At 46.5% G+C, this 27,837-nt stretch overlaps 1 protein-coding gene across 2 annotated transcripts; it reads right to left on the bottom strand.

Moving 5' to 3' along the window:
• Positions 1 to 142: 142 nt before the first annotated feature.
• Positions 143 to 21,950, bottom strand: ankrd6b (ankyrin repeat domain 6b). Of its 2 annotated transcripts, none has more exons than XM_084439569.1 (16): positions 21,628 to 21,950; positions 12,275 to 12,676; positions 9,608 to 9,706; positions 8,076 to 8,174; positions 7,663 to 7,761; positions 7,399 to 7,497; positions 6,885 to 6,983; positions 6,516 to 6,614; positions 5,810 to 5,887; positions 5,308 to 5,412; positions 5,042 to 5,155; positions 4,618 to 4,788; positions 3,182 to 3,334; positions 2,802 to 2,915; positions 2,279 to 2,576; positions 143 to 1,909 (listed from the first exon to the last, which is right to left on the bottom strand). In XM_084439569.1, exons 2-16 carry the CDS (start codon positions 12,398 to 12,400, stop codon positions 1,305 to 1,307), a joined length of 2,358 nt encoding a protein of 785 aa, XP_084295695.1. In that variant the 5' UTR covers positions 12,401 to 12,676; positions 21,628 to 21,950; the 3' UTR covers positions 143 to 1,304. The 2 variants fall into 2 exon arrangements, with proteins under 2 accessions (XP_084295695.1, XP_084295694.1); XM_084439568.1 differs by having other exon boundaries at positions 148 to 1,909; positions 2,279 to 2,579.
• Positions 21,951 to 27,837: the final 5,887 nt, after the last annotated feature.

The raw sequence follows: 27,837 nt of genomic DNA, 5'->3' as shown, positions 1-27,837 counted from the left end.
TTAAAAATAATTGCATTTAACGTAGGTAGTCGGTGTACTACTAGGCTACTCGCCAGAACTCACAAGTGCATCTCCTATCTAAACAGGTGATGAAGATTATCTAATGCTAAAGCCAAAGTGCAAGAGTATGAGTTGATAAAAGGCAGGAGACATGATTTCTGTGCACCTCGCATAGACGTGTGGAATATTCTGGAACAGTATATAATTATTATTAATATTTATTATATTCTTTTGCCATCCAGTAATGTGGTTATGTTGGTTTGGCTGGCCAGCTGTTTGTGTGACCTTATGCACTGCATTCACTACCTTGAATAGTATAACACAGACATCACTGTCGATCTCTTTGTTTTTTACAAAATACATTTTATTTAGTCTGGCTTTGTCACTCATAATCCATATTCAATATACAACTGACCTCCAACACAGAACAACAAAACAAATGTCTCAAAATGACAACTAGATGAAAAAGCAGTAATACTTTTGCATAGCACATAACTGCTTTTTTGTCATGCAAACTATCTCAACAGACTCATCTTATGCTGTAGGAATGCATTGGGATTGGGATGATTTTACTATCAAGGAAAAGGGAAGGACATAGGCCTTAATGTGCCCAAATACTACCAGTGTCTTATGAAATATCAAGTTTTCTTCAGTTAAGACATTACCAGTTCGGCTGTATTCACATATGTTTTTGCCCTTTAAGTCACATGAAAGCTTTAGTTCCAGCATGCAGTAGTTGTATGACAAGCTTATTCTACTGTAAGTTTCAGCATACTTCTGAACATCTCATTCTATTAAATACAAGTCTTTCATGGTTCAGTCCAATAAAGGTCATTAAAGACATCCGTTGACAGCCATACATGTTTTCTCTCTTCAATTTAAACTGACTTGTGTGTGTGTGTGTGTGTACCAGTGTATTAATGCCTCACTCAGTTTGTGATAATATTGTCATCGTAAATAATGATGGCACTGTGACTGGTCCATTTCCAACAAATACAGTGTTACCTCTACTGGGGTTGTACATAGCACAGAACACAAAAGCTGCTCAGATAAAAAAATATTTACAACGCATCATCAAGTATCATGCCATACATGTGTCAGTAATAAGTTATTGTCTACTGTGTTGATCGAGATGATTTTCTCACCGTTACATGCCATTGTTAACTGAAAATGATTACCACAGGTTGCAATAATTCATGATCTAATGTCAAATGGATTCACTGAATTCAGTTCATCATACTCTTCAAAGATCTCATGTGATTTTAAAACAGTGAGTGCTCTACTCTGGGTGACCTTAGCGCGTGTTAGCTATCGTCTTTCCTGTTAGTCCTCAGCATGCGTAGCTCGTCCTCCAGGTAGGTGATCCTCTCTGTGAGGGCCACCCGATCGGCCTGGGCCCTCTGGTCGGCATGCCAGCGAGTCTCCTGGATCTTCCTCTCATACCAGCGCTCCATCTGGGTCGACACCGCCTCAAAGAAGTACTGCGTCACCTCCAGGGCATGCATGTTCTCCCTCTCCTGGGCGAAGGAGGGCTCCGGCGCTCTCTCTCCAAACACCCCCAGAGTGTGACCCGCGCCAGCCTGCCCTGAGCACCCCTTGGCCTTAGTCCTGCCCTGGGAATGCTTCTTGTGGTGCTTGCCCCGGTCCTGTCCCCTCTCTCGGGCCCCGTCCCTATCGTGCCTGCTGCTGCAGCGTCTCTCCGTGGCCGGGGACAAGCTGCTGGCCCTGTTGTCTCTGCTCCTCCTGCAGGGGTCCGGCTCAAGCAGGTCTCTGTCATGCAGTTCCTGGTGTGGCCTCCGGGGGTCAGCAGAGGCCAGTGAGCGCTCTTTGGGCCGGACCACTCGGGGAGAAGGGGAGAGGGACTTGGCTGGAGTCTGTGAGATCTCAGGCTGGTGATGTTTGTCCCCGTCTGTAGGATATCCACGGGACAATTAGTGAGTTAAATTTTTTACTTCCATTTCACAGGAAATAATTTCTGATCATTCAAATTAGTCCTGTAAGATTGCTAATAAGCATGCAGTGTGAGTGTGGCGATCATAGCTAATACAGAGAGTGCTACATGCTACCATTTAAAAAAAAAATATCTGTAATAATTTAGCTCTTTAGCTGCATCCTCTTATTTACTTCAAAGCATGTCAGGACATAATGTACTTGGATTACATAATGACAGTTACATAAGCCTGTAACAGCGTGAAATCAGTCTCCTCCCATTGTGTGTGTGTGTCTGTGCATGATGATGAGTGTAGTGATGCACAAACGAGTTCACCGCGCTCTGTACCTGGAGAGCTGTCCGCCTGAATCACAAAGTAGTGTTGGGCTGAACCGTCCTCTGAGGCGCCCGCGTTGGGGTCTCCCTCGGCGGGATCGGGCCTCGTGGGAGGGGCCAGGCACTGGACGCTGCCCCCGGATCCGGCAGACGGCGCGGCGGTGCCGCCCGGGTCCGCCGTCTCGCACAGACTCTCGGCCATGGAGGAGGATCGGCGCAGCTTGGCGTGGTGGGAATCTCCGGCGAAGCGCACCTCGATGTTCTGCAGCTTGGCCATGCACCAGCTTTTCAGCTCGCTGACTACTGATGCCTGCTTAAAAAGGCAGGGACACACAAGAGGGGGGTGGAGGGATCTAGTGACGCGCACAATTTGGGGGGGGATACGGTCTATGTGTCCTCATGTGTGAAAGTAGCTGAAACATGCCTTACTTAAACTCAAATAAACAACAAACACAGCCCTGAACCACTTCTTGACCAGGTTTAACAAACCCTCTCTTGAAAAGTTGAGTGAGGTCAGGGCTGCCGTTGGTATTACCTGTCTCCTGTCCCCCTCCTGCCTCTCCTGCTGGGCCCTCTGGTCGATCCTGTGGAGACACTCGGTCCTCTCCGCCGAGACCCTCTCCACCGTCATCTTATCAAGGGCACGGATCTGGACACGGTGATCGCAGACCACATCGAGTTAAACGGCTGACAGGGTACGTCAAAAGGAACGCAAGACGGCACTTGCGACACTTAAGCTCACAGCTAATTTCTTTTGTCTACCGGGACGTACAACATTACAACATTACACTTAATTTTGCGGATGCTAGATCCCAGACCCATTATGCATGCATGCATGTGTGTGTGTGTGCCTGCATCTGGCACCTGGTCCTGAAAGGCAGATGTGGCGCGACGGCGTAGGCGCCTGCGCTGTACCTGGTGCTTGTTCTTGCGGTCCAGCTGGCCCATCTTGTTGTTCATCAGGTCCTGGACGGTGTGGATCTCAGTCTTCATCTCCTCCTTGGTGGCCTCCAGCTGGTTCTCCAGCTTGTTGATGAGCGGCTCGCAGCGGCAGCCGTTCAGAGGAGCCTGGGGACGCAGAGGCAGCGGCTGAGTCTCTGGCAGTGAAGGACTTCCTTGCACTTTGCCTCCAGCACTAGATTATGCTCTTAGTCACTTTAGAAAGGAGATGCACTTGTGAGTTCTGGCAAATAGAAGTACATTGGCTATTCCTACGTTAAATGCAATAATGTAAATAAATAATATATATAAAAAAAGTAAATAATGTAAAATAAAATAAAAAATAATAAGAAAAGATTTAGTATGTACTGTACTACAGCTGGTCTTGCAAAGTACATACTTTGCATGCAGTATGCATACAATTGGGACATTACTAGCCTACTGACTAGATACAAGTGGGACTACTAGTGCAGCCTAGTACAAGAATTCCAACGTACCTGTACCGGTTACACATGGCAAATAAACTTTCTACTCTATTCTACTTCAAGCTATATCACAGAATGCATTCGTCACCAGTCGGCGGCGAGAGGAGATTTTAAAGCAGGCTAAAAGCTTTTTTGGATCTCGGAAGTTAACAAATCACTTTATTAAGTTTGAATATTGTTTCAGGCGAGAAAATAACCATGTAGATTCCCTCATGTGGTTGGTTTATCCAAATAACCCCTGTAATTCTGTTCCTCTTCTGTTAAATGAGAGGAAAACACAACTTGTTCATTCATCTGAAGCTATAAACGGACCGTCACTCGTGTCTGGATGGCGACAGGCAGTCAAAAGAACGTATCCAACAAGCTTAACATTTCTTTGGGCACACATAGCCGGCTGGCATAACCAGTTTGTTGGCATTTCGTTTTGACAACTGATACTGTAAATTGCTAATGATGATACTACTGTAGAAATACAGATAGAAACACTCATGTTATGCTACCACGTCATCACTGCTCTTTCTCGGCAGCTCAGTGGATGTGACAGATCTTCTGCTGTGCAAAGGATTGTGGGTCAGAGTAGCCAAAAAAGCATGCTGGCTTGCATACAGCAAAATGCAACAAGATGTGCTAGGTCATCCTGGTATTTTTGGTATACTGCATGTATACTATGTATTGGAACATACTAAATCTTTTTGAGGCATACTGTATAGTATGGAATTATGCTATTTGGAACACAGCCCAACTCAAACATTCATTACAGACCGTTGCATCTATCACAGTGCGTTTGTCACAGAGAGTCTGTTGGAGCGTATGTCACAGTGTTTTACGTCACCATATACAGTAACACTGTCATACCATCACATACACAGACTGATCACAGCCCTGAGGACCGAGGGGTCAGATGTCAGCGTCATCATCATACATTACCTGCATGACCTTTCCGTTCTTGCCGCGGTACAGAGTGTACAGCTGATAGGCTTTGAAGGCGTGCGGGGGGACCGGGGGCTGGGGGGAGGAGTCACGTGGTTTGCCCTTCCTCTTCCGCCCCTCCTCGGCGCGTTTGTTCTCTCTGCGCCGGAGGGGGTCTGACAGGGAGGGCTGGGAATCACGCCACGCTGCGTCAATTACTCAACCTCTTCAATATTAAAGGAAGTGATATTTCACTAATACTAATACTACTACTACTAATAATAATATAATAATAATTCATTATATTTATAAAGCACTTTTCATTAAGAGACAATCTCAAAGTGCTGAAAAACTGTTTAGCTAAACATTTAAACAGATTAACTTTATACAATGGGTGTGGTATTCGGCGTGTTGTGTCAGTCGAGCCGAGGTAATAGCTGACCTTTTCTTTCAGCTTCCTGCTCTTGCCCTTCTTGGCGCTGGTCTCTGCGGCCTCCGTGTGTTTACGAGCCGCCCGGTCGCTGCTCTGGGTGTCATCGGCAGCCGACGCGCTGTCCTGGGAGGAGCAGAAATAACCAGAGTGAGTTCAAACTCAAAGGGTCGCCAGTCATGAATCAAGCCACATTTACATTTCACGTCTCTTTCTGACTGAGGGAACCTTTTAATAAACCGACGGTCAGGATTTGGGTTTTTGGCGTCCCGCTGTACCTTAGAGGGCAGCATCTCGTCCCTGGGCACTGACTGGGCTCGGCCCTCTGCCTTTAGTTTGTCCCTCCTCTTCCTCGCACTCCTGCCACGGGTGAAGCTCTGGACCTGGACGAGACACGCCGATGGAAGAGTGTTCGTTTCAGGACATGGAGGAAATCTCCACAGGATGGAGGAGGGGAATACTAAAGATGCAGGAATATTGTAGCTTCAGGTTTAACGTCTCAGCCGGCCCCTCTCCCCAAAGTGCCGGGCACCACATGTCTATAGTAGGACTCTGCCTGTACTTGAAACATTCTTTGCCGCCAGCCCAGAGGAATGATGTCAGATTAGCATTACGGCGATATGCACACATCAGAAAGATGAAAAGCAAAGTCAAAAACTCCAGGCTTGGAATTCAAGTCCGAACAGCGACATGACATTTTTCTAGAAATATCCGAATTGCATGATTGATGAAACGGTAAAGGAAACCCCTGTTTGTAAGACGTGGAAACCCTGTGTTCACCTGAGGGGCTTTGGTCAGGAGCAGAGCTACATCCGGGTTGTTGTTCTCTCTGGCCTGGTCCAGCGCAGTCTGACCTGCCTGTAAACACAAACACAGAGACACAAGGATCACTAGTACTACGATATTGCACTATATACAACGGTTAGTTCTGGTTCTTGATTCTGATTGGCCGGAAGCCGTGTTAAAATACTTTGTAACACACACCTGGGACCGCATATCATTCCATTTTCAGTATTAATGCGCCTCCCATTTGATCCAATGCATTGTAGTTGTTGTTGTTGCTTGGCAACCCATTTGTTAGGGGAACTATTTTGCTCGGCGGAATTGAGGGAATGATGCTTCGTTTTGAATAAATGTTAATATTTTACATTGCTGTGTGTTTATTTTACACTAATAGCTGTAGTAACCGTTGTATAAAAGCAATAAACCACTCGAGGCCGTGTGTTATAGTGATTTTATAACAGCTATGGGGTTTTTAGGCACTCCGCTTGGCGTCGTGCCTAACAACGCCCCCTAGCTGTTATAAAATCACTATAACACACGGCCTCTCGTGGTTTATTGCTTAAATATACACCATGGCATTTCACGGCAGTACCGCGGCACGAGTGCCCTAACAAAACCAGTGCGGTGACTATTACGCGTGATTAAGCGTGAAGAGCTGATCGGCGTTGACGTGGCAGAGCGGAGCTCCGGTGCAGTCACTCACGTTGTTGCGGACGCTGCTGTCTGTTCCCGCCTCCAGGAGAAGACGCGCTGTTTTTTTATGATTCAGCGCGGCTGCCAAGTGTAGCGGTGTGTCCCCGGCCTGACAGAGACCGGCAGAAGGAAAGAGGGAGAGATGGAGAGAGAGAGAGAGAGAGAGATATTATATTCTCACGATTGTAGGAACAAATAGAAGTAAGAACGCCATACACTAAATAGCCCACCACCAAAACCATGACCATGTCCAGTGCCAACCATTGGCTAAATTAGGGTTTCCCTAGAAAACGACCACGAATCATTGATGTTTTCACAGTTACAGCGATATTGTAGAAACGGACTTATGACAGTCACGCGGTCGCGCTTGCCGACTGACCTGGTTCCTCTCCGACACCGAGCAGAAGGCTCCCAGGAGGATGCGGATCATCGCCACGTGGTTGTAGCGGGCGGCCACATGTAGGCACGCGTCACCGGCCTGGAACACAGAAAGACCGCCAGCACAGTCAACGGACCTTCAGCGGTTGAGAGTTTCTCCGCCAGGCGGAAGACGCCGAAGCACTCAGACAGAGAGTATGGGCACCGGGATTGTATTCGGGGACTAAGGATAAAGCTACTTCCTCCTCGGCTCCTCCTCAATGAGCAAAAGCATGGCGCCCGCCGGGAGACGGCGTTCGGGGTGCAGACGCGGGGCGCGGCGCGTTTCATAACCACGCGACCACTTAGCTGCGCGAACTGAGGAGGTCCCCGAGAACACGGTTCTACTGGCGAGAGGAGTACCTGACCCCGAGGGAGGGAGGGAGGGAGCAGGGGAGGAGAAGAGGAAGGGAGGAGAGGAAGAAAGGGAGGGAGGAGGAGGAGGAGGAGGAGGAGGAGGAGGAGGAGGGACTCACATGGTTTTTGCTGTCCGGCCTGGAGCCACCCAACAACAACACCTTGGAGCTCTGGGCGTGGCCATTCTGACAGGCCAGGTGCAGAGCTGTGTTTCCTGCCTGGGGAGGGGGCGGGGAAGGGAGAAAAAAAAAAAAGGGGGGGGGGGTTGTGAGAGAGAGTGAGAACGAACGAGAAAGAGAGCAGAGCTGCAATCACCTGAGCGCAATATGAAACACTGAAGCGAATCGCACACCGTACATTGACCTGCCACTGCACTGACGCACCTTGTTCTTGGCGTGGACGTTGGCTCCGGCCTTCACCAGCAGCTTGACAGACTGGCTGAAGCCGTGCCACGAGACCTCATGCAGAGCAGTGTTACCGTCCTGTAACACGCAAACACACGCACGCACGCACAAACAGTAGAGCACGCTGTCATTACAGTATGAACTGTGCTGTGAAAGTCAGCAGAGTATGCAGGAGATTAGTGGAGAAATAAATGTTGCATGTGTGGATGGGTGTGTGTGTGTACAACCATAAACTTTTTTTTCTTCTGTCTGGACAGACTTATCTCTATATCTCTACTGAGAATGGGGTTTAAGCAGATAAAGACTGTGGTTTTAAGACCACTGTAACCTTGGGTTGAATACAATGGAGCTGTCAGCACCGGTGTGTGTGTCTGTTTCTCTTTGGTCGTTACCTTGTCCTGTCTGTCCAGAGCACACCCTTCCTGGATGAGAGCAGAGAGAACGTCACCGTTTCCCACCACGGCAGCCCGGTGTAAGGCTGTCTGCTCCCCCTGCCAACCACAGTCACATGGGAATGAGGCGCTGCTCAGTTAAGGCCTTCTGATAGGCCTACACACAGCCCCAGAGGACCACAACACACACAGCATCCACACACAGCATGTTAAGCACATCCAAGTCCACTGCGACTGACATAAGATCGCCATGATCGGTGGGTGTTTTAATAGGCTCGCTGACAATGGCCGCAACGCTGTACAAGCCCTCCGGTGTCCAAGCTGTTTTTACAGGGCACAGCTGGCATACCAACGATGTTATAACAACTCATCCGGCGCGGGATTATCACCGATAGGGTTCTGCGCCATCAGGGCCGCCGCTACGGTCCGAATCATCCACACAAAGCAAGAGGACAGGCAGCCACACAAAACACGCAGCCACGGGCGATAAAGCACTCAGCTCGGCTCACATTTATGCCGCTGCCATAAATGGAAACGCAGATAAGGAGAACCCCGCTCGGGCTCGGGATTAGTAGAGTGACGCTCAACAGGCCGGGTTTGACAGGGGGAGGAAGGGTAGAAGAAGAAAAAAGAGGGGGAATCGGGGGGGGGGGGGGGGGGGGGATAAGAGGCAGGCACCAGAGGCGTGCAGTGGTAGTGGGGGGGGGGGGGGGGGGGGGAGCAGGGGAAGGATTTCCACTGGCTCAGAGTCGGGTTCTCTAACCTCCTTCACTCTCCCTGATCTTCCAGGCTCTCTCCCGGCCTTCCTCCACTGTCGTCTCTCTCTCCTCCCCTCCTCCTCCTCCTCCTCCTCCTCCTCCTCCTCCTCCTCCTCCTCCTCCTCCTCCTCTCTCTCCTGCCTGTGTCTGCGTCTGGTCTCCCCGGCCGACACCGACGCGCCGCGGCCCGCACGGGAGCTCACCGACCAGACGGAGAGAACCCGGGAGCACCACAGATCTGCCGCGGGGAGAAGGGGGGGGACCGCGCCCGGCATGGGGGGGGACCCCGGGGGAGGGCCGCCGGCTCCCTCTAGCTGGCAGTCAAAATAATCCCACTCTAGGCCACTGGAGGTCATTGCGCTACTGCTGGCGGGGCGCATTCTCAGGGGCGTGACGGACGGACGGACAGGGGGGTGCCGGCAGGGAGACGGCGCTCTGCAATCACACAGCACCGGCCACTCACGGTCTGCCTCCGAGCGTTCGCTTTTAACAGATGCAACATGGCCACCGCAGTACATTGAAGCATAAGCACACGTGAAACATGAATCTACAGTATGGTCTGATGAATGACTCTGCGTGACGCACAAACGGTGATTCCTAATTCGGACACCGCGGGTCATGTTACAAACCCACGAGCCCCCCCCACCCGCAGGCGTTCGTCGTCACAGCGGCGCGACCACGGTGCAAGCTGGATGTGTGTGTGTGTGTGTGTGAGGGAGGGGAGAGAGAGGATGGCAGCCTTGAGGCGGGGGGTTATCTGGCGGCGCTACTCACATCGTCCTGGATGTCGAGGTCGCAGCCGGCCTTCAGAAGGACGCGCACCACCTCGATGTGTCCCTTGTAGCAGGCCAGGTGCAGGGGACTCCTGCCGTACTGTGGGAAACAAAACACCGTCTCACACACGCGCGACGCACAGGAGCCGAGCTGAAGTCCGCAGACGAAACACACACTTTGGCACACACAGAGAAACAGAAGGCCCTGAGCTGACGAAGGCCTCACAAAACATGCACACACAGATAAGATCCACAGGCGGCCGGAGCCAGCCGAAGTCCACCGGACCGTGACGCAGGCGGAGAGATACCGTTTAAGAGGGGGAGAGAGAGTCGGGATGTGCCGACCGTAACGGGTCAAGACACATCGCCCTCTGCCACACGTCAACACTCATGGCCCCGCCTGCACAGCGTCATCTGAAGTGGAGCAGAGCGCCGTTCGAATATCGAGTCGCCCAGTAAACAAACAAATGTTTAATCCGCGGTTTACGAGAGGGACATTGAACCTGCTCAGCCGATTATGCGACGCGCGCTTTAGGCGGGATAAACCCTGCATACCGACGAGCACTTAGGCCTGGAGCAAATGGATGGTTTCAGTCAGGAGAGCTCTTATCTTTCCAAGGAAACGGAATGTTTGCCGGCCATAAACACTGACGGTAAATCTTCACAGTATCGCTGTATTCGAACCAAAACAAGCAGCTGCCAACAGGAGCTGCCTGCTGCACATTATGTCTCCTCTGGTATATGTAGCTGCTGGCCATATTTAATCGTCCATCTACGCTAATGCAAGGTAATTATAGGTTGTGTGTGTGTGCTCTGAGAACGACGTCAACACAACCCATCTTATTAGCGCCTTCTCCCGTAATCCCTCCATTAGACCTGCAGAGACTAACAACAAGGGGGGGGTGGGGGTTTGGGCTTTATGTGCACGGCCCTGCCTCTCCTTTGCCCTGCCTGGCATTCATCTGTACCCGGGGTGTAGAGTTTCCCAGGGCTTGGTTTGGACGGCTGCCACAGCACCGGCTCAGGTAAACACCGGTCAGGCCAGGCTGGCAGGGAGGGAGGGAGGGGGTGGACTGTTCTCTCCAGGAGACAGGACAGGCCCACTCCCTCATCTCCTCTGCTCTGCAGCCTGGCCAGACCGGGGCGAGGCTTCTCTTTATTCTTTCTTTTTGTTGCTCTCTCTCTCTCTCTCTTTCTCTCTCTCTCTCTTTCTCTCTCTCTGTCTATGACTCACACTCTCAGTCACCCTTTCAGTCTTTGTTTGAACCGCCTCTCTCTTTCTCTGACCCAAACCATCCAGCATTTGACACTTTGCGCCCCACTCCTCCGGTGCTACCCCGTCTCCGGCACCAGCGGAGGAATTTCCACCTGAAACTCGATCCCCACGTTCCTGGATGAAGGCTTTATCATGGCAACCTGCCAAAACCGCAAAATACCAACGGCAAAAAAAATATCAAAGGCACATAAAGAATAGACGTAACTGATATTATTCAGACCTTGATCGGATACTCAAATTAAATTTCAGCCACACTCAATTTGTTGTGAATTTGGTTTCCCGAACTTCAAAAAAATTCCCCGAATCAATAGAAGGCACAAGCCATTTGATTTACAGTAGTGGACTGGGAGGTGAAATCAAAGCACATAATGAGGACTTGTGGGTCCAGAGAAGTGTCCTGTTTTTGCATTGATGAAGTACATTTACAGTACGTGGTCTGGAGAAATGCCTGGGCCTTATCTTATCAGACAGTGTCACATTGCAGCCCGTAAAGATAAAGCTACAGTACATCTGAGGCTGACCTACATTTTTCAACACCTCAGGTCTGTCGTCCCTGCAGCAGCTGCTTTGACACACAAAGACAAACTGCTCACTTTCACACGAGGTCAATCACTCACATCTGCCCAAATGCCTCAGCAGCAAACCTGACAGCACACTAATACTGAACATTCACCACATACCGCAGGAGAACATTAAAATGATGACGTCGTAATGTTGTACTGTGGATGTTCAACAATTACACCTCCTGTGTAGTGTCCAGGTCTGGCAGAGGTTTTCTGGTCCATCTGAAGCGCTGGACTGTGCACAGCATGTTCAGGAAACCTACTATGCCAGTGTTGTGTCACGGGTCATCTCAAACGTTTACGGTCACTGGCGTGTTTACCCAGATGTGTGGTCCAACTGACAGATGGACTGCTGATTAAGTCCCCTCACATAAGTGACACACACACACACACACACACACACATTTCTCCCAGACAATAACAAAACTAGCCCTTTCCCTCTAAAATCCCAGTTATAGCACTCCCTCTAAACATAACCATTTGTTGTCCTTGGGACACTCGGTGTAAATGTCTATAACCTCACATTGGCACTGCTACTGAACACAGAACAGGATTACCCTGCGCCTGCTACCCCAGGCCCACTGACCGCCTGACAACGCTGACTTTCTGTTCGGACCAGGAAATGCACATGTGCCGCGTGCAACGCCGCGTCTAATCTGACGCGGCTATGAGAGACACAGTATGAGCAGAAGCACGCACTCTGTCCACAACAGGAGCGCGGGAGAAAAACGGCCAGCTATCCGAGCCTGGAGGTCGCCTGTCCGGCGCCATAAACCAACACGCACTCGGGAACGTCCCTCAGCCCCTGTCCGTCCGTGCGTCCACTCACCTTGGTGACGGCTACTTGGGCGCCCTTGTTGATGAGCTGCACCACGTTGTCGGCCTGGCCCTTGTGGGAGGCTACCAGGAGGCGCTCGGAGAGTGCGAGGACCGCAGCCGCATCCTGCTGGCTCATGGGGGCAGGGCGAGAGAGGGGGGGGCGTTCTCCAGACGCGGCGCGCCCCACGAGGAAGGGCGGGGTGGGGGGAGGGGGACGGGGAGGGGGGGGGAGGGAGGTGCGGCCCACAACCGCTAACTCATGACCGTCCCGGGGACAGATGCCGGGTCAGAAAGACAGGAGAGAGAGAGAGAGAGAGAGAGAGAGAGGGGAAGAGAGAGAGGGCGCTGCTGTTGCTGCTACCTCCATCAGGCGGACAGGCCCAGAATCCCTCCCTCATGTCATCCTCAGCTCCTGTAGAGAACAGGAAACACATGGGATGAGCGCCAGCTCGCACGCGGCAAACAGGAAGGCAACAGGGAATGGGGAACACAGATTGAGGATTGGACGGAGATTGCGTCACCGCTACGGTGCTATCTAGTCCACTGGAGCCCAAGGCAGAAAAACAAGTGTTTCCTGCTTGGGGAACAACAGCTAGCTAGCCTATATACCAAAGATCTGTATCAAAGAATCTACAGGTTGAACTGGGTTAATCGTTGACTGTCTGTCGGGAAAAAGAGTGTGCCATCCATAAACACAGCAACACCGGGCATATGAACTCAGCCATAATCATACACGCTAGAACAGTGAGAGTTTGAGTAACCGCAGGCAGAGTGACTCACAGGAAGAGGGCTGCGTTTCCAGGCCTGTCTCACCTGACTTGTTACCATCATTACAACCCGTCAACATGCTGAGCTGTCAGGCGAGTCAGTGTTTCACCTGACTCAGAAGAAGTGCTGCACAATTATCCATGACTCAAACCATCTCAAACCTCCCCATCACAGCTGTAGAAAGAAAGACAAGCCTGGAAACACAGCCCTCTTCCACATTTCCCACACTTTTCCCTACTTGTTAAAACAAACTGCCAACAAAAATTCTGTTTACATTTAACATTAAGTGTCTGCGTGTGTTTGTGTGTATACAGTATGAACAGTATGAATTAGTATGCTGAATTTACTGATAGTGGCTTGCCAGCTTCCATAATGGTCTGTGTTCCATCATGGTGACAGATGCTGGGCAAACCTAGCCCTCATTATCACATTGTCTTACTTGGTTTGACAAATAAGACGAAATAAATCTCTCTCCCTCCAACTCAATTTGACTTTTACTTGTTATTTTTTTCTTAATCTGGAGGGAGTGTGTGTGTGGGGGGCTTCATCTACCTACTGAAAACCCCCACCAGGGTACAACACTAATCGGAGGTCCGGATGATGTAAGTGTTTTACATGCAGGGATGGGAGCAGCTGGGTGTCCAGTCTGATCTACCATCTGATCCCCCTCCCTCCACCTGAGTCACGCGGGGTTTCTGATTGGTCCAAGCGCTACCCATGCCTGTATTGTTTTTGTTTGATTCTTTATTAATGTGTAATATAATCCATATGGGATGGGACACCAAGTGGCATGAAATAAAATATTTATTCATTTATTCATTAACTACAAAAATCAAAGTTAGTCCGAAAGCCCCAGGTATATTAAGGCAGGAGATGAAGAGCGAATGTCATAAATATTTTCAACCCAGGTTGGCTACTTTTCTCTTCAGACTTTCACAGTACCAGGATCAACTCCAAGGCATTACATAAAAATGGGCGGTTACGATTTTTAGGTGAAAACAGTGGCTCCTTGCATGTCCTAACTTGAGTCCCTATCTGATTACAGTAACATTGCCTCCACTTCATGTTATTGGTACTGGAAGTAGTAGAGGCAATTGTTTGGGGATATTGTGTTACTGAGTGAAATAATATGAGTGTATTTCATTGGCTAGTAATTCTCAAACTATATTGAAAAGATATCCATGCAGATTTGTTAAAGTTACCCCTCCACATAAATAAAACAAGACTCAACCAAATAAGTTGCACAAACTGTCAAGTGTTGTTGAGATAAATGGGTTTAGGCTTCGTGGTTCCCCTATAAACAGTGTTTGAACACTGTGAGGTTTACACAACACAACGTACCTCACTAATCCTCACATAGATGCCCTGGGAGAAGCCTGGCAGGCCTTTCTTCACAATATCTGTTGTTATGAAGGGACTGCTGGAGCTCTAAATCAAAAATATGCCATTTATTTAGATAGATACAGTATATAGATTAGAAGATAGATAGATAGATAGATAGATAGATAGATAGATAGATAGATAGATAGATAGATAGATAGATAGATAGATAGATAGATAGATAGATAGATAGATAGATAGATAGATAGATAGATAGATAGTTTAATGATCCCCCTAGGGGAGAAGTTTGCCATTTTCAGGGACAGTGAGGATATCTTCTGTATGGGTGTCAAGCTAGCTGCTAGCCGGAGCCAAGATTTTGTTCTCAGCAGGGGCTTCTGGTGGAACTGTTTTCTTTTGTCATGGCTAGGAGCAGGAGGTGGGAGCTAGGAGCGGTTGTATGTGTGTGTGTGGGGGGGGCTGGCCTGCTCCTCTTCCAGTGTTTTTAATCTTTTCTCACAGTCCCTCACACCTCCTCCAATAGCTGGGCCACAATTAACAGGATTCATGTTGGTGTATAACACAGCCCTCAGATTAAAGAAAAGACCCCCGCGGATGCTTCTAATCCAGGGGGGCATCTGATCCGTTTAGGTGGCTGTATCCTGTAATCTCTCTCTTCAGTCAGTCATTATGACCAGGCTATAATTTAACATCCTCACTGTCAGTTCCCCTTTCCACATAATTCACGTCACTGACATACAGTAGAGGAATGTTTGATGGCGAGTTAAAATGTAAAAAACAATGTAAGAAATCAATCATCCTTGGGATTAGCACATTTTGCAAGGGAAGATTCCCTTGTTCCGGGGAACCTTAACATGTCAGAGGATCCGACTCAAGAAACCGGAGACAATCCTAGGCTCATTATTGACTTGAATAGCCCTCTTTCCATAGGAAGAGACATCAGAAACACAAACAGAACTATTTTTATGTGAGCACTCATTGTTCAGCTCCAATCTGGTGAGGAGGAGGCATGTCTGATCTGATCCCCACCTAATCTACTATGATAACTACTGTAATGACGGTGTTTCATTCTGCAATGACAGCACAGTGTTCACACACACACACACACACACACACATTGGCTGTGTTGCTCGTGTGTGGATAGCAGAGAGCATACAGTAACTCATTAACATGAGACAATATTATCACTGGTACACTGGAACCAGATCATAGTCATAATTTTGTACAGCTACAGACATATATTATCAAATAAATAATAAAATACATAGAAATACAACTTTGAACTAAGATGTGGTGTTTTGTAAACTGGAGGGTTGGGTATAGGTAAGGACCTCACCATATGATACGTATAACAATACATGGGTCACGATATGATACGTATCACGATACATTGCAATACGAAACGCTACAATACATATTGCGATACATTGCAATACTCATATTACATAGTTTACTGAAAATGTAAAAATACAGCTGAAAATAAAACTCCATCCCCTGCTCCCTGGAGGTGATCCTGCATCTATGACTGAATTCTATCCTTAATTTTCTATATGAATTATTTATTTTTTACTGTATGGATATGGTACCGAGGAAAATCAATAGTATCGCGGAAAAAATATTGCAATGTATCGCTGTATCGATTTTATTGCTCAGAACAAGTAAACTGCTGTGACTGTAGCCCTTTATTTAACTGGTGGGGCTGTGGCTCAGGAGGTAGAGCGGGTCGTCCAATGATCGTAGGGTCAGTGGTTCGAATCCCGGCTCATCCTGTCCACATCGAAGTAGGCTAACACCTTGCATGGTAGCTACCGCCAGTGGCGTGTGAATGTGTGGGTGAATGGGTGAATGAGAGGCTATTGTAAAGTGCTTTGGATAAAAGTGCTACAGTATATAAGTGCAGTCCATTTACCACAATCAATCTGGCTGGGCTTAGTGGTTTGAATAACTGCAATTGAGTAACAAAGGAAAGCAATATTGAAAGGATTTCATGCGAGTTTACAGTGTGGCCAAAAGTCAATCTTATTACACTGCAGCTTCAGTGAAGCTGGTCTATTTGTCTGCTGAGGGTCTATGGTGTACCAGACAGTCCAGACCCTCCTGTCTTGTCTGTGAAGGTCAACTCAGAATGAAAGGTCAGGGGGCAGGGGTCTGTCAGTGTCATTGTCACCCCCAAAAAATCAATGCAATATGTAACAATCTGTCATGCACAAGCGTTTCAACACATCAGACAGCTGATGTGACAAGAGGCTAGTGAGCAACAAGCAAAAGTTTTAATTTGTAGAAGGCAGGCCAAAAACCTCTCACAGAGCTAAATTGAAAATCCACGGCTGTCTTCAAAATGGCTATTCTATACAAGACTAGAAACAGTCAAAGACGAGGTTTTTCAAAACACTTTGGAGTGACCATTTCACTAGAGCTGAAATTGGTGCCCATGCACTATGGTAACATTTGAATGACTCCCTCCTGCCAGCTGAGAAATGAATAAGATTAAGGTGGGGGGGGGGGGGTTCTCTCCCCTTCCACATTCTTGTGGAATCTCTATAAGAGGTCCGCTCAACCAGATAGCCTCACACAAAGACTGGCAGAGCGGGCCTCCTTGCCGGCAGCTAGGCAACGCGGCTTTTGTGCAACTCTTCAGGAACTCAGTCAGGACTTGGGTTCAAAAACAAGAAATGCCAAGCTCCCTCGCTTTTCACATGGTTTTGAGAGGAGGCCCCCGAGACGACCTCTTTCAAAAAAGCAGGGATCTTTGAAAAACTTGTTTTCACAGACGTGTCAGGATTGAACTCTCTCACTCTGGGTGTTCTGTACCAACATTGAGAGTGGTCATGAGGGAACCCAGGTGTCCTGAGGGGGGTCTCCACTCCGATGGGAATATGGATGGGCTTGTCCACTCCCACGAGCTAATGTTCTCCCCACCTAGGAGCATAGTCTGGGGTGAAACAGGGGTCAGAAGACAGGCAGGACTGGTCTGACCAGGTTGGGATTTCTTTGACCCCTGGCTAGTTTTTTTTTCATTCGACAAAGCATCAGATTCATGCATCATACCTGTATGATATGTGGTATCTGACAAATAAACTAAACTGAAAACGTATGCAAAAAGACTCCCGGGCATAAGCATCTTTCAACTCTACTGTAGATCACAGTCATATCAAGTAGGCTGTGCAAGTTTCACTTTGGATTTGGAAATATACTTTTAATATAAAATGATTGCATTGGAGCATAGGGAGTGTGTGACCCTCTCTCTCAATTTTATATTATATTATATACCTTTGGGTCAGCACGATCGGGTATATCACTTGCCATTTCTATTGTGGGCCATAGAAAAGCTTAGGCTCCTCAAAAACAGATGGCTCGTCTTTAGTTGCACTGATCCACAGAACTGAAATCATTAAATCCAGACAGAACAAATCATATCTGACTAAACCCTTCTTGACAGAGTTCATGTGCACTGTACAATGGTATTACAAGAGGGTTCTGTGAACAGTTTGTGTTAACACATACCACATTTTCAAGTGGAAAGTGGTGGGTGAATGGTGAGTACGCTTTTTCGAAATAAAGCTGTCAACACAAATCAGTAGCAGTCAGCGTGAATGGCAAGTGAGGAGAACTTCACACATACTTAGAAACAGCACAGCACTTGATATCCTACGTATATTCCTGACAGGAATGCTGCTACTAAGGCCTGCCAGCGAACGTAAAATAACCATCAAAAACCCATTCAGCGCATTCATGGTCTGTTTCAGACATTTAAAGCGCTTTGCTGTAACGTGAGCGCTCATCAAAACCAAGTGTCTTGATGTTTAGAGAAATGAGAGATTACCCAGAGAAGGCAGTCAACTGTTTTTAGACACCTGGCAGCAGGAGTAGTGTGAGTGGCCGTTCATCCAGGCTCACTTTTTATGCTCACCTCCACCTGAGACCAGCACACAGGATGGAGCAACTCCACACAAACACATAGCATCCGCACAACCAGATGGGGAACGAACACGCTGGAGTTAACATGAGCGCTCTAAGCTACCACGGCTTGTCATACATTCTGTCCATTACGTGGAGCTTTTTCACCCTCCATTTATGTGCGCTCACAGAGAGACTACAAAGAAAGCGCATTTGCTTTATTGTGCTCTGGGGCATAACACACAGGGATTTAAACTCTTGTGAACCAGCTGCAACACTACAACCAGAGGTGATCTCTCTTACATAAACCTCACTAAACAACTATGCCAGTAGGGATACAACAGAGGCTTACATAAGAAACTCGGCCACAGCAAGAGCCTCTGGAGGAGATGGGAAGGCTTCAGTTCTCCAGGGTTAATTGAAGCTGGACCAGTTTCACCAATGTACAGTGTTCCATGGCCGCTCCCTTACTGCAAGCTGTGTTGTTTTTTTGCTAATGAGGTTACCAGAGATAATTCCAGAGCCTGACTGAGATGATATACAGTCTCTTCACTTCTCATAACTGTGTGTGTGTGCGCGCGTGTGTGTATGAGGCTGTGGGCCTCCCCTGACTGGAGGGGTGTTTCCCAGACAGTTTTGAATGAGGGTTCAGTGACGCGATTGGACGAGGATGGTGATGAGTGAGGAGAGGGATTGTCAGTCAGAGTCAGTGAGGAGAGGGATTGTCCATCATCAGCCCTGGATTGTGCTCAAACACAGCCATCTGTTTGTCCCTACACCGCCACCAGCACACAGAGGGAGAGAGCAAAACCCAGATTAAAACAAAACTTTGACCCACTAATCCCAAGATAGTGCTTGTGTTGCATGCTCGCTGCAGACGTGGAGCAAAGTGAAACAGAGGGAGCCAGAGGGGTCAACTCATTGTCATCGTCATATCCTGGCAAATGCACAATCGAGAGGATTGACGCATCAAGAAGAGGGCGCCAGCATTTCAATTCCTTACGCACGTAGGCGACAATCAATCACGGGTATAGTGACATTGTCACAATGTCACTATGTCAATGTCAACAACAACAAGAACAGTTCTGTCTGTCTGTACTGTAAGACGTAAGCTACTGCTGTGACTAGTAGCTCTCCGCTTTCTTGTTCAGTACCAAGACTCTGGCCAATCTAGTTATCATAATTATCTGCTTTGCGTTCATTGTCCAGGGTGGGTCACTGAGCAGAAAAGACCCCTTGTGTTCCTCAATGTTAGAGATTCCTCTTAGTGGTGTCCTGAAATACGAGTTTCTCCGTTCATAGGCCTATTGATATATTCATGATTGTACACACATTCAGGCACAAACCCATACTGTCCATACATGGCTATGTCTCATCAGTGCATATTCTCTCTCACACACTCTCTTACACACACACACACACACACACACATACACACACACACACACATACAGACACAAATATCCACAATAAATAATGAATGGAGGACAGCCTGGGGGTTGCTGCCAGTCTACCACCCAGTCTCCAGCTGGAGAGGACTAATGAACAGCAGTGTCTGCTAAAGGGACAGCCCATCTCCCCTGAAGAGACCCCCCAACCCCCCTTCACACACACACATACATACTTTGCTTTGTGTGGAGATGATCCTTTCAGACTGCTTCTCAAAAGAAGGACCAAACATCAATATTTCCCTCTTCTTAAATCCTCCGTGCTAAAACACTTAATGACAGCAGATGTGGTCGCACTGAAAGAGCAAGGAGCTGAGGACAGGCCTTTATTGTTTCAAGGTACCAATAAAGACATCCTAGAGCCCCTGCAAGGCAAAACGGGCCTAAGAAAGCTCCCTTTATTGCACAGCTAGTCAGCTAGGCTATTCACTCTGCTTTTAATGGCCCACTAGGCATCTTGCCTATGACTAATAGCCCAATAATCCTGTGGATTTTCCCAATTAAAACTCCAACTGACACTGATTTAGTAGACTGATTTATGTATAAAAGTACTTGTGCATTATACTCCTCATAGCTTTTATTTTACAATGTCAACAAGGAAAAGGGATCCGGATTTCGGTGGGCCCCTCCCTCCTCTCCCTGCACTTGTCTTGCTCCAGTAAGTCCATAATAGGCATTGTCTTACCACCTGGGAGTAAAATTAGCAATCAATGTAAAAAATGCCCCATCCACAGTTCTGATTTCTGGGTGTCTTCTCAGAGTATAATGGACTCCCGTCATAATTTGTCCATTACACACCTGGTGCCCCCTGGCCTGTCCATCACTGGTCCTCTAATCAGCTCCCCGGGGAACCCAGCAGACGGACAGGCGTGTGAAAGGGGTGGGAGGGGCTCTCACACACGCTGCACGCATGGACGCATTCACCACCAAAACATGGGAGTTGTGGGCACTATGCTGTAAGCCTACTCCCATCATACCTACAAAAAATGCATCGCGCCCTAAAAGATGTATAGCCCTATCTCATTCAAATGTATAGCCCTATCTCATTCAAATAGGATACTATAATCAGGTCGTCTACAGACGGGCCAGCATCTATCAAATTAGTTATTTCTCTAAACACCTTGAAGAACGATCTCTACCGACAGTTCCCACTGCTATGGCTGGTTGTTGAACAAGATTTTGAGTGAAAATACGTGGGGTGTTTTGGAGATGCACCGGACTCCCCTCCACTTCTTTGCAAACAAGTTGTTTTCAGCATCATTATGAAAAACAGTACGCCTATTGATTATAGTCTACTGCATGTGAGAAAGAAACGACTATAGTCGTATAGTATGCTAGCATACTTCATCTGCGCCTTAAAGTCGTATTAACAACTGGGGATCATCCAGTGGGCACTGGGGATCATCCATCCTAATTAGGCTACATTTGTATGAAGTTTTTGTGTGGCCTACGTGAGATTTTCTCATTATTTAACTCTGCACGGCAATTAGGGCTACACTCGACCTAATTGTCTCTGGCAAGATCTTTATACACTTTTTACATTCCACCGGGAGGTCATTGTTGGTGATTTTTTATGACTGCTATTTTTGGCACAGTGCTGAAATAATTCATTTTTATTCATTTGGCCAGGAAGGCCTGCATGCGATTGAACCGACAAACGCCAACAAAAAGTCGCCTCTAGTGTAGCCTACACGGTAGCCTAAAACAGATTTCGATATGCGCACTCTAAATTTATTTTAGAGTAGATTAGGCCTATTGCATTAGACTATGTGGTAAACTGATGTAGCCATACACAGCTTACTTGTAAGTGTTTTGCACATGATCGAACAAGAAATACAATAACCTGACGAAAGTGAGTAGGTTAAAGGCTCGACACGTGTAGACTATATAAGCATTGCAAGAGTCATACCAAACTGTTCGTTGAAAATCGCCAGACGAAGTTGATAAATCGATAAATCCTCGAAGATAATTCCAGTTACAGAGCAAGTAGACGCGGTGGGGTGAGACAATCAAAAGAGTAACAGCAAGTCAGTGGCAGTTATCGACGGAGGTCTTGATCAGTATTGTCCAGTCAAATAGGCTAGTTGAAGTGAAGAAAGTAAAAACACTTGGGGCGGTGCGTTTTGGAGATGCACCGGGCTCCCTCCACTGTCCAATTAGCATGTCAATAGCGCCTGCGACAGGCTCTGTTGAGCGCATACGATACAACTTTCCAGAAGCGAAACGCATGTTCCTTCACTACAGCCCGACTGGTCCGTCCTGTGTTCTATTTGCAAGGAATTTAAATTCTCCCCCATATGCCTGACCGAGTCGTTAATTATTGACCTGGCTAGTCGTGTGCAATATTTTGGTCTTAGTCTAGGCTACTTACTGCCACTGGTAATGACAAAACTTATAAATTAAACATACTTGCGTACGTCAAAGTATTGGAATAGTGCAATGTATCTTAATCTGGATGTACATAAAATAAACTAATGTAGTATACTATACTCCCCTTGAGTTAGGCTAAAGTTCAGAACAAACACATGTTTATTATAACAAAGGCTATATGTACATAAAAAATAACTGGTAGTGAATCAGAGGATGATGTGTCACTGTTGGGGTCAAAGAAGGGTTATACTAAATGAGCTTGCTTGACCTCTGGAGAATGTTTACTGCACTCTCACCGTGATTTAGGAATCTCACATTCCAGCCTCTGTCTCCTCCAGTCACCATTCCCACTAACACTTATTCTAGTTTTTATTTAAATGGGTTTGCAAGGTGTCATTTTGAGCAGACGTTTGTGCAACAAAAATCTGAGACACGGACACAGTATAGGATACATATAAGACTGATAATCCATTAGTTTTGAGGAGTACTTTTACTAGCTCCCTGCAATGAGAGAAAGAAACAACGTCATATCCCATTATTTATTTAACTAGTCAAAGTCTGACATTCAGGTATAGGCTATCCCTCTCCATTAAGAGAAGCAGGCATATGATGACATGTGAACATGTTCTCTTCTCAGTTATCTAGCTACCTGCCCCCAGGGCATTGAGACCAGAGAGAGGCCCGTCCAGGGGTAGAAGGGTGTGTCTGAGAAAACCTGGACACGTCTAGCCTCCACTCTTTGTGTTCGCTCATGGAGATTAAGACAATGGAAAAGCCATTTGATATTGAGGGGAATACGGATTGAGATATTGAAAAGAAATGCACCCAGAATTCACATTCTTATGTTTGTGTTGACAGGCGAGGAGGCTGTTTTGAAATTCCTTACGAATCATTTATCAATGATCAGTCATGATGATTCAAGCCTACCTAACCAGTACATACTAAATCTGAATCAAAACAACAGTGGAAATTAAAGTAAACCTCACCAAATGAGTCAGAGGGCTTCTCTTTGTGTTGCTGCATGGACCTAAGGGCTTGATCTGATCTGATCTAACCACAAAGCAATGAGCCATAGCAGAACCTGATACACTGAGCTGTCAAGTATCTCACTTCTCTCTATTTAAGGTGCTACGTCTAGATTTCACAAGGTGAAAAATAGCAAAATAATTCACTTCAAAATGACCTGAAAGGTTTTGAATTTAAAATGGGACACTGGGAGAATTTTTATAAAGAAATTAAAGTAAGCCTAGATAATGACCTCACCCATACTGTCCTTTCATGTCTGGAGTTTGAAAAAACAAACTGGATTCCTTGCATTTTTTCCTTCAAAGGCAGTCTTAACATAGCCTACATCTAAATTTATGGGATTTACAGAGATAAAGAACAAGTGTTCCCACTTAATTCATAAACAATGCAAGATTTGTTACACTGTTGAAATTGTGACAAACTGCCTATGCTACCATTTAGGCTACACATAGGCTACATAGAAACCCATGCTGCATGAGACTTGACACCAGAGATTACTCACCCTCACCATGACAGACCTGTCAACATGGTGTGAACACGGTCCGAACATGCTATCAGGTGACTTCCTGTGCTGCAATTCCAGCATTCCTCGGGAGAGGGATAAGTAATGGAGAGGGTGAGGTGCCAGGATATGTCTCAACCCTGCTGCTCTGGACACAGCCTCGACACGGCCATGACAGGCAGTCCAGAGAGTAGGCTATAGGCTACCATTCCTGAAATCTGATAAACAGCCCAGACCAGCATCTTTGAAATAATGGTGGCAAGAACAAATGGACCATTTTTACTGTTAGTTAGAACCTCTGTACATTCCAGGCGAAAAGTCACCAAAAGGAGATGCTTTCCCTCTCAGGATGGATGTTCACATTATAACACAGAAACCAGAGAAAGGAGAGTGAGACCCCATGATGGGACACTCAAACGCAATATGATGCACGTGCAATGGGAGGACAAGTCTCTAGTGATTCTCTGCTCTAAGCCCTGGAGTGGAGAAGGTTGTAAGATTACCTCTTGGCAACTCTGTGTTTATGGGTGCTGACATAGAGCCACATGTATTCACCTCCTGCTGAGACTATAATAGGCTCAGTAGTTGTCAGTTCACTTCAGACTGAGTGCCAGTCTGGGTGAGATTAACTTGTTATGTTTACCCATCCTAGTGAAAAAGAGTGCCCTCACAAATGAAGCAGAGCCCTCCTGATGTCCTCCTGCTTCACAGTATTGACTCATATTCTCGGTGAGAAACATGACTCTGTATTACCACATTATAACCACATTTTGCCCTGGGTCATCCATACCGCCCTTTGTGTGTTATGACAATGTATAAATCATCTCAACCTTTGGAGACGTGACATTCGATGCGGTGCACCACATGTCAATAGCAGCCTACCCATGATCTGAAGAGGGTCAATCAATACCTCTCTCTGAATTTACAGAGTGCTGGTTACTTGATGCAGGCTATTCAGACAGGCACATGTCACTTTACAATATAGACACCCTAGGGCGCAGAGGCTGAGGCTCTTTGAAGACAAGTAACAGAAAAGGTCTGCTGGTTCTTACAAAACTTGCATGTGTGTGCAGCCATAACAAGTATCTTAAGGGAACCTGGTTTCACTTTATACCAAAGAGGGTCCTATAAATCTGACATTCAGATAGTGAAATCCCGGAACAGAGATGGAGGGAATTTCAGATAGGCCCAATAGGAGGATGCCAACCCAGTAGTCACCACAACTCCAGCCAATGGAGCCCTATTGGCAATGTGCAAAGCTATAAGCCAATGGGTTTAACATATTTTCGAGCAGTAGGCCTAGCCAAGGTGTATGCTGCACATATGACAGTGTGTCAAGTGAAATTGATGCGCCACTCATCTACAACTTTACGAATGAGAAAGACTCGTAGCCTATAGACTCTGAATAAAACCAAAACGTACCATAGCGGCGAATTTCTGTGAGAATTTGGGTGTTTCGGAGGGTCAGAAATTCAGACTGGGAAATAAATGTTGACAGAATATTCTGACGGGCATAAAGCGCCACCAGGTGGACGGACGGGTCATTTACTTTCCGAAAGGCGCGTCTGAGGTCAATGCCGTTTTTTCCACGACCAATCACAACAAAGAGGTCCTGTGTGGTGAAAAAACATACACAAAAGGTACTTTCCTGTCTCTGGAGATTTACCCACCAGACCTGCATACCAGGAAGTGGAACAGCCAACCACTTATTGGCAGTGCCCCTGCAAGGAATATCCATCCGTCTGCTGCTGTTTATTTCACAGAGTTAAAATGCTGAATCTGCACATCGCATAAATCTGAATTAGCCCTACCCTACCACCCCCCGCCCCCCGAGTGAAATAAGAACATTTATTATTATACTTATTATAATTTATACTAAACATTGGACTTACCACCTGTCAGCATACATTTTCTGCTATATTTTGCATAATTGGCACTCTCCACAGGAACACCTGCAAGTAGCCATAACATTACGTGAGATAAATTAGCTACATACAAATTGTATCCAAATAGTTCAGGTGGGTATTAGGTAATGACATCAAAAACAAAAATTGTTACAATCACCCCCGGTCCTACCCTATTTCACCTGCACAGATCAACACCTAACTAGGTAATCACAGAGATGAACCGCAATAAACCACTGGCCTCCTCTCACTCCTCACTTTAAAATTCATCACAGATCACTAACAATATTGTTTAGGCTCATCTGTTCTAGAAAATAAACACTGCAAAATTCTTACTATGATCCATGGTACAGTAAACCTCAAACAGCAGAGGTCAGCAAAACACAAACAACAGAGATAGAGAGGGGCTGATGTGACTTAAGGATGCAGGCTAACCTCAATAATTAATTAGGGTATATAAAATGTCTTCATGATTTTGTAGCCCATGATGTAGGCTAGTTGTATTATGTATTTGTATTTTGTTTGAATGTATAATGTTTTTATATTTGCCTGTAACCAGGGCACCATTGAAAATGACACCCCGGCCTTAATGGCCTCCCCTGGTGAAATGAAAGGTAAAATAAAAAATAAACTACAAATGGTGCTCAGAGAGACGAGACCTCCGTCCCGAATGCATTTCGTGGCTCTGTGCCAAAATTGAATGGCTTCTAAATTGTCCATGCTACAACCCTCCACTGAGTTTCATGGAAAGCAATCTGGTAGTTTTTGCGTAATCCTAGTCCAAAAAATGAATGGAGATGAATGGCCGTCCGGGCCGTGTATGGGCTGCTCGTGGACCCGTCCCGTGATTCGCTGGGGCAGAGGTAAAAATGACTTAAAGGAGTAGTAAAGGGAAAATGCATGTTTAGCCCTGTTTTAAGGTTACTTAATCCCCACCCCCTCCATAATTCCTGTACCACACAGGCATATAATCCACTATGTCATGGCAAGTGTATTTTGAATGGGCATAAATCTTAAGATAAATCCTAATTTAATAAAAGCATAAAGGAGTAGTAAAGGGAAAATCATGTTTAGCCCTGTTTTAAGGTTACTTATGATCATATAAAATGGTTCAGATCAAAACGTTGACAAAGCTAGCATTTTCGAGAAAGTTGATAATTGCTCTACCACCGTTTTGGTCATACAATGGATGTGGATGGGCATCTTGAAAAATCATTCAAAAACATGTTAAACTCTCGATTTCAAAGACAAGAAGCTCACCGAGGGGGTAATTGGTGAAAGTGGTTTTCTGACATCAAATTCGCCGCAAAGTATGAATCCTGTTGGGTTTTATTGATCATTTTATGAAATCCATTGACTTATATTGAAGCGACCGTTGTAGATGTGTAGATCAATCCGCAGAGGGGATTCAGGAAGCGGAACTACTTACGGTAGCTATTGTTATTGTTTATGTTGCTAGGCTACCTAGTTTGCGGAAGTTTACACACGTATGTGCTGCGACTAAATAGTTCTATGCTAAATATTTGAAAAAGCCTTTCCAGATGAACTAGAATCTTTCTTTATGGCGAATTATATGTCAGAATGCCAACTAACACCTAGGTGAGTTTCTTGTCTTTGAAATCGAGTTTAACATGTTTTTGAATGATTTTTCAAGATGCCCATCCACATCCATTGTATGACCAAAATGGTGGTAGAGCAATTATCAACTTTCTCGAAAATGCTAGCTTTGTCAACATTTTGATCTGAACCATTGTATATGATCATAAGTAACCTTAAAACAGGGCTAAACATGCATTTTCCCTTTACTACTCCTTTAAGGTGAAAGGGTCACTGTATTTGTACAACACACCCCATACGTCTCTTTTTCAAAAAACATATTGTGAATAAAGTCACATTTTATCAAAATGAGAATGAAATTACTTATAATGCAGTGTCATGGACTTATTATTCCCCTATGGCAGGTGTGTCAAACTCTGGCCCGCGGGCCAAATTTGGCCCACAGTGTAATTATATTTGGCCCGCAAGGCAATACCAAATGACTACTAGAGCTGGCCCGCCAGTATTATACAGTGCATTCACCGCTAATACTACAAATCCCATAATGCTCTGCTGTTGTTTTGGCGCTTCAATCAAGACAGGACCCAGAAACGCCCTCTCTTCTGTGACAGTAGTCATAGCAATCTCATACTACAACTGTAACCGTGTTACCCCTTCTTAAAAATGGCGAAAAGAAAGGCAGAAAACAGAAGCTACGTTATGTAACGTCTCACTGTGATAGAGACACCTGTGTTGACCTACAGTAGCCGGCCGCTGTGTT

Source organism: Borostomias antarcticus (genome assembly GCF_949987555.1).
Source record: "Borostomias antarcticus genome assembly, chromosome: 6".
NCBI classification, from domain to species: Eukaryota; Metazoa; Chordata; class Actinopteri; order Stomiiformes; family Stomiidae; genus Borostomias; species Borostomias antarcticus.
Note: the sequence above shows the minus strand (reverse complement) of the source record. Positions and strands in the feature narration are given on the sequence as shown.

Bases quoted from the DNA above. Each gene is read 5' to 3' on its own strand.
- ankrd6b (XM_084439568.1), bottom strand. From the start codon at position 12,400: ATGAGCCAGCAGGATGCGGCTGCGGTCCTCGCACTCTCCGAGCGCCTC. The intron at 9,707-12,274 runs GTGAGTGGACGC...TGTTTCCCACAG, and splicing joins CCCAAGTAGCCGTCACCAAG to TACGGCAGGAGTCCCCTGCA. The intron at 1,910-2,278 runs GTACAGAGCGCG...GATATCCTACAG, and splicing joins TCAGGCGGACAGCTCTCCAG to ACGGGGACAAACATCACCAG.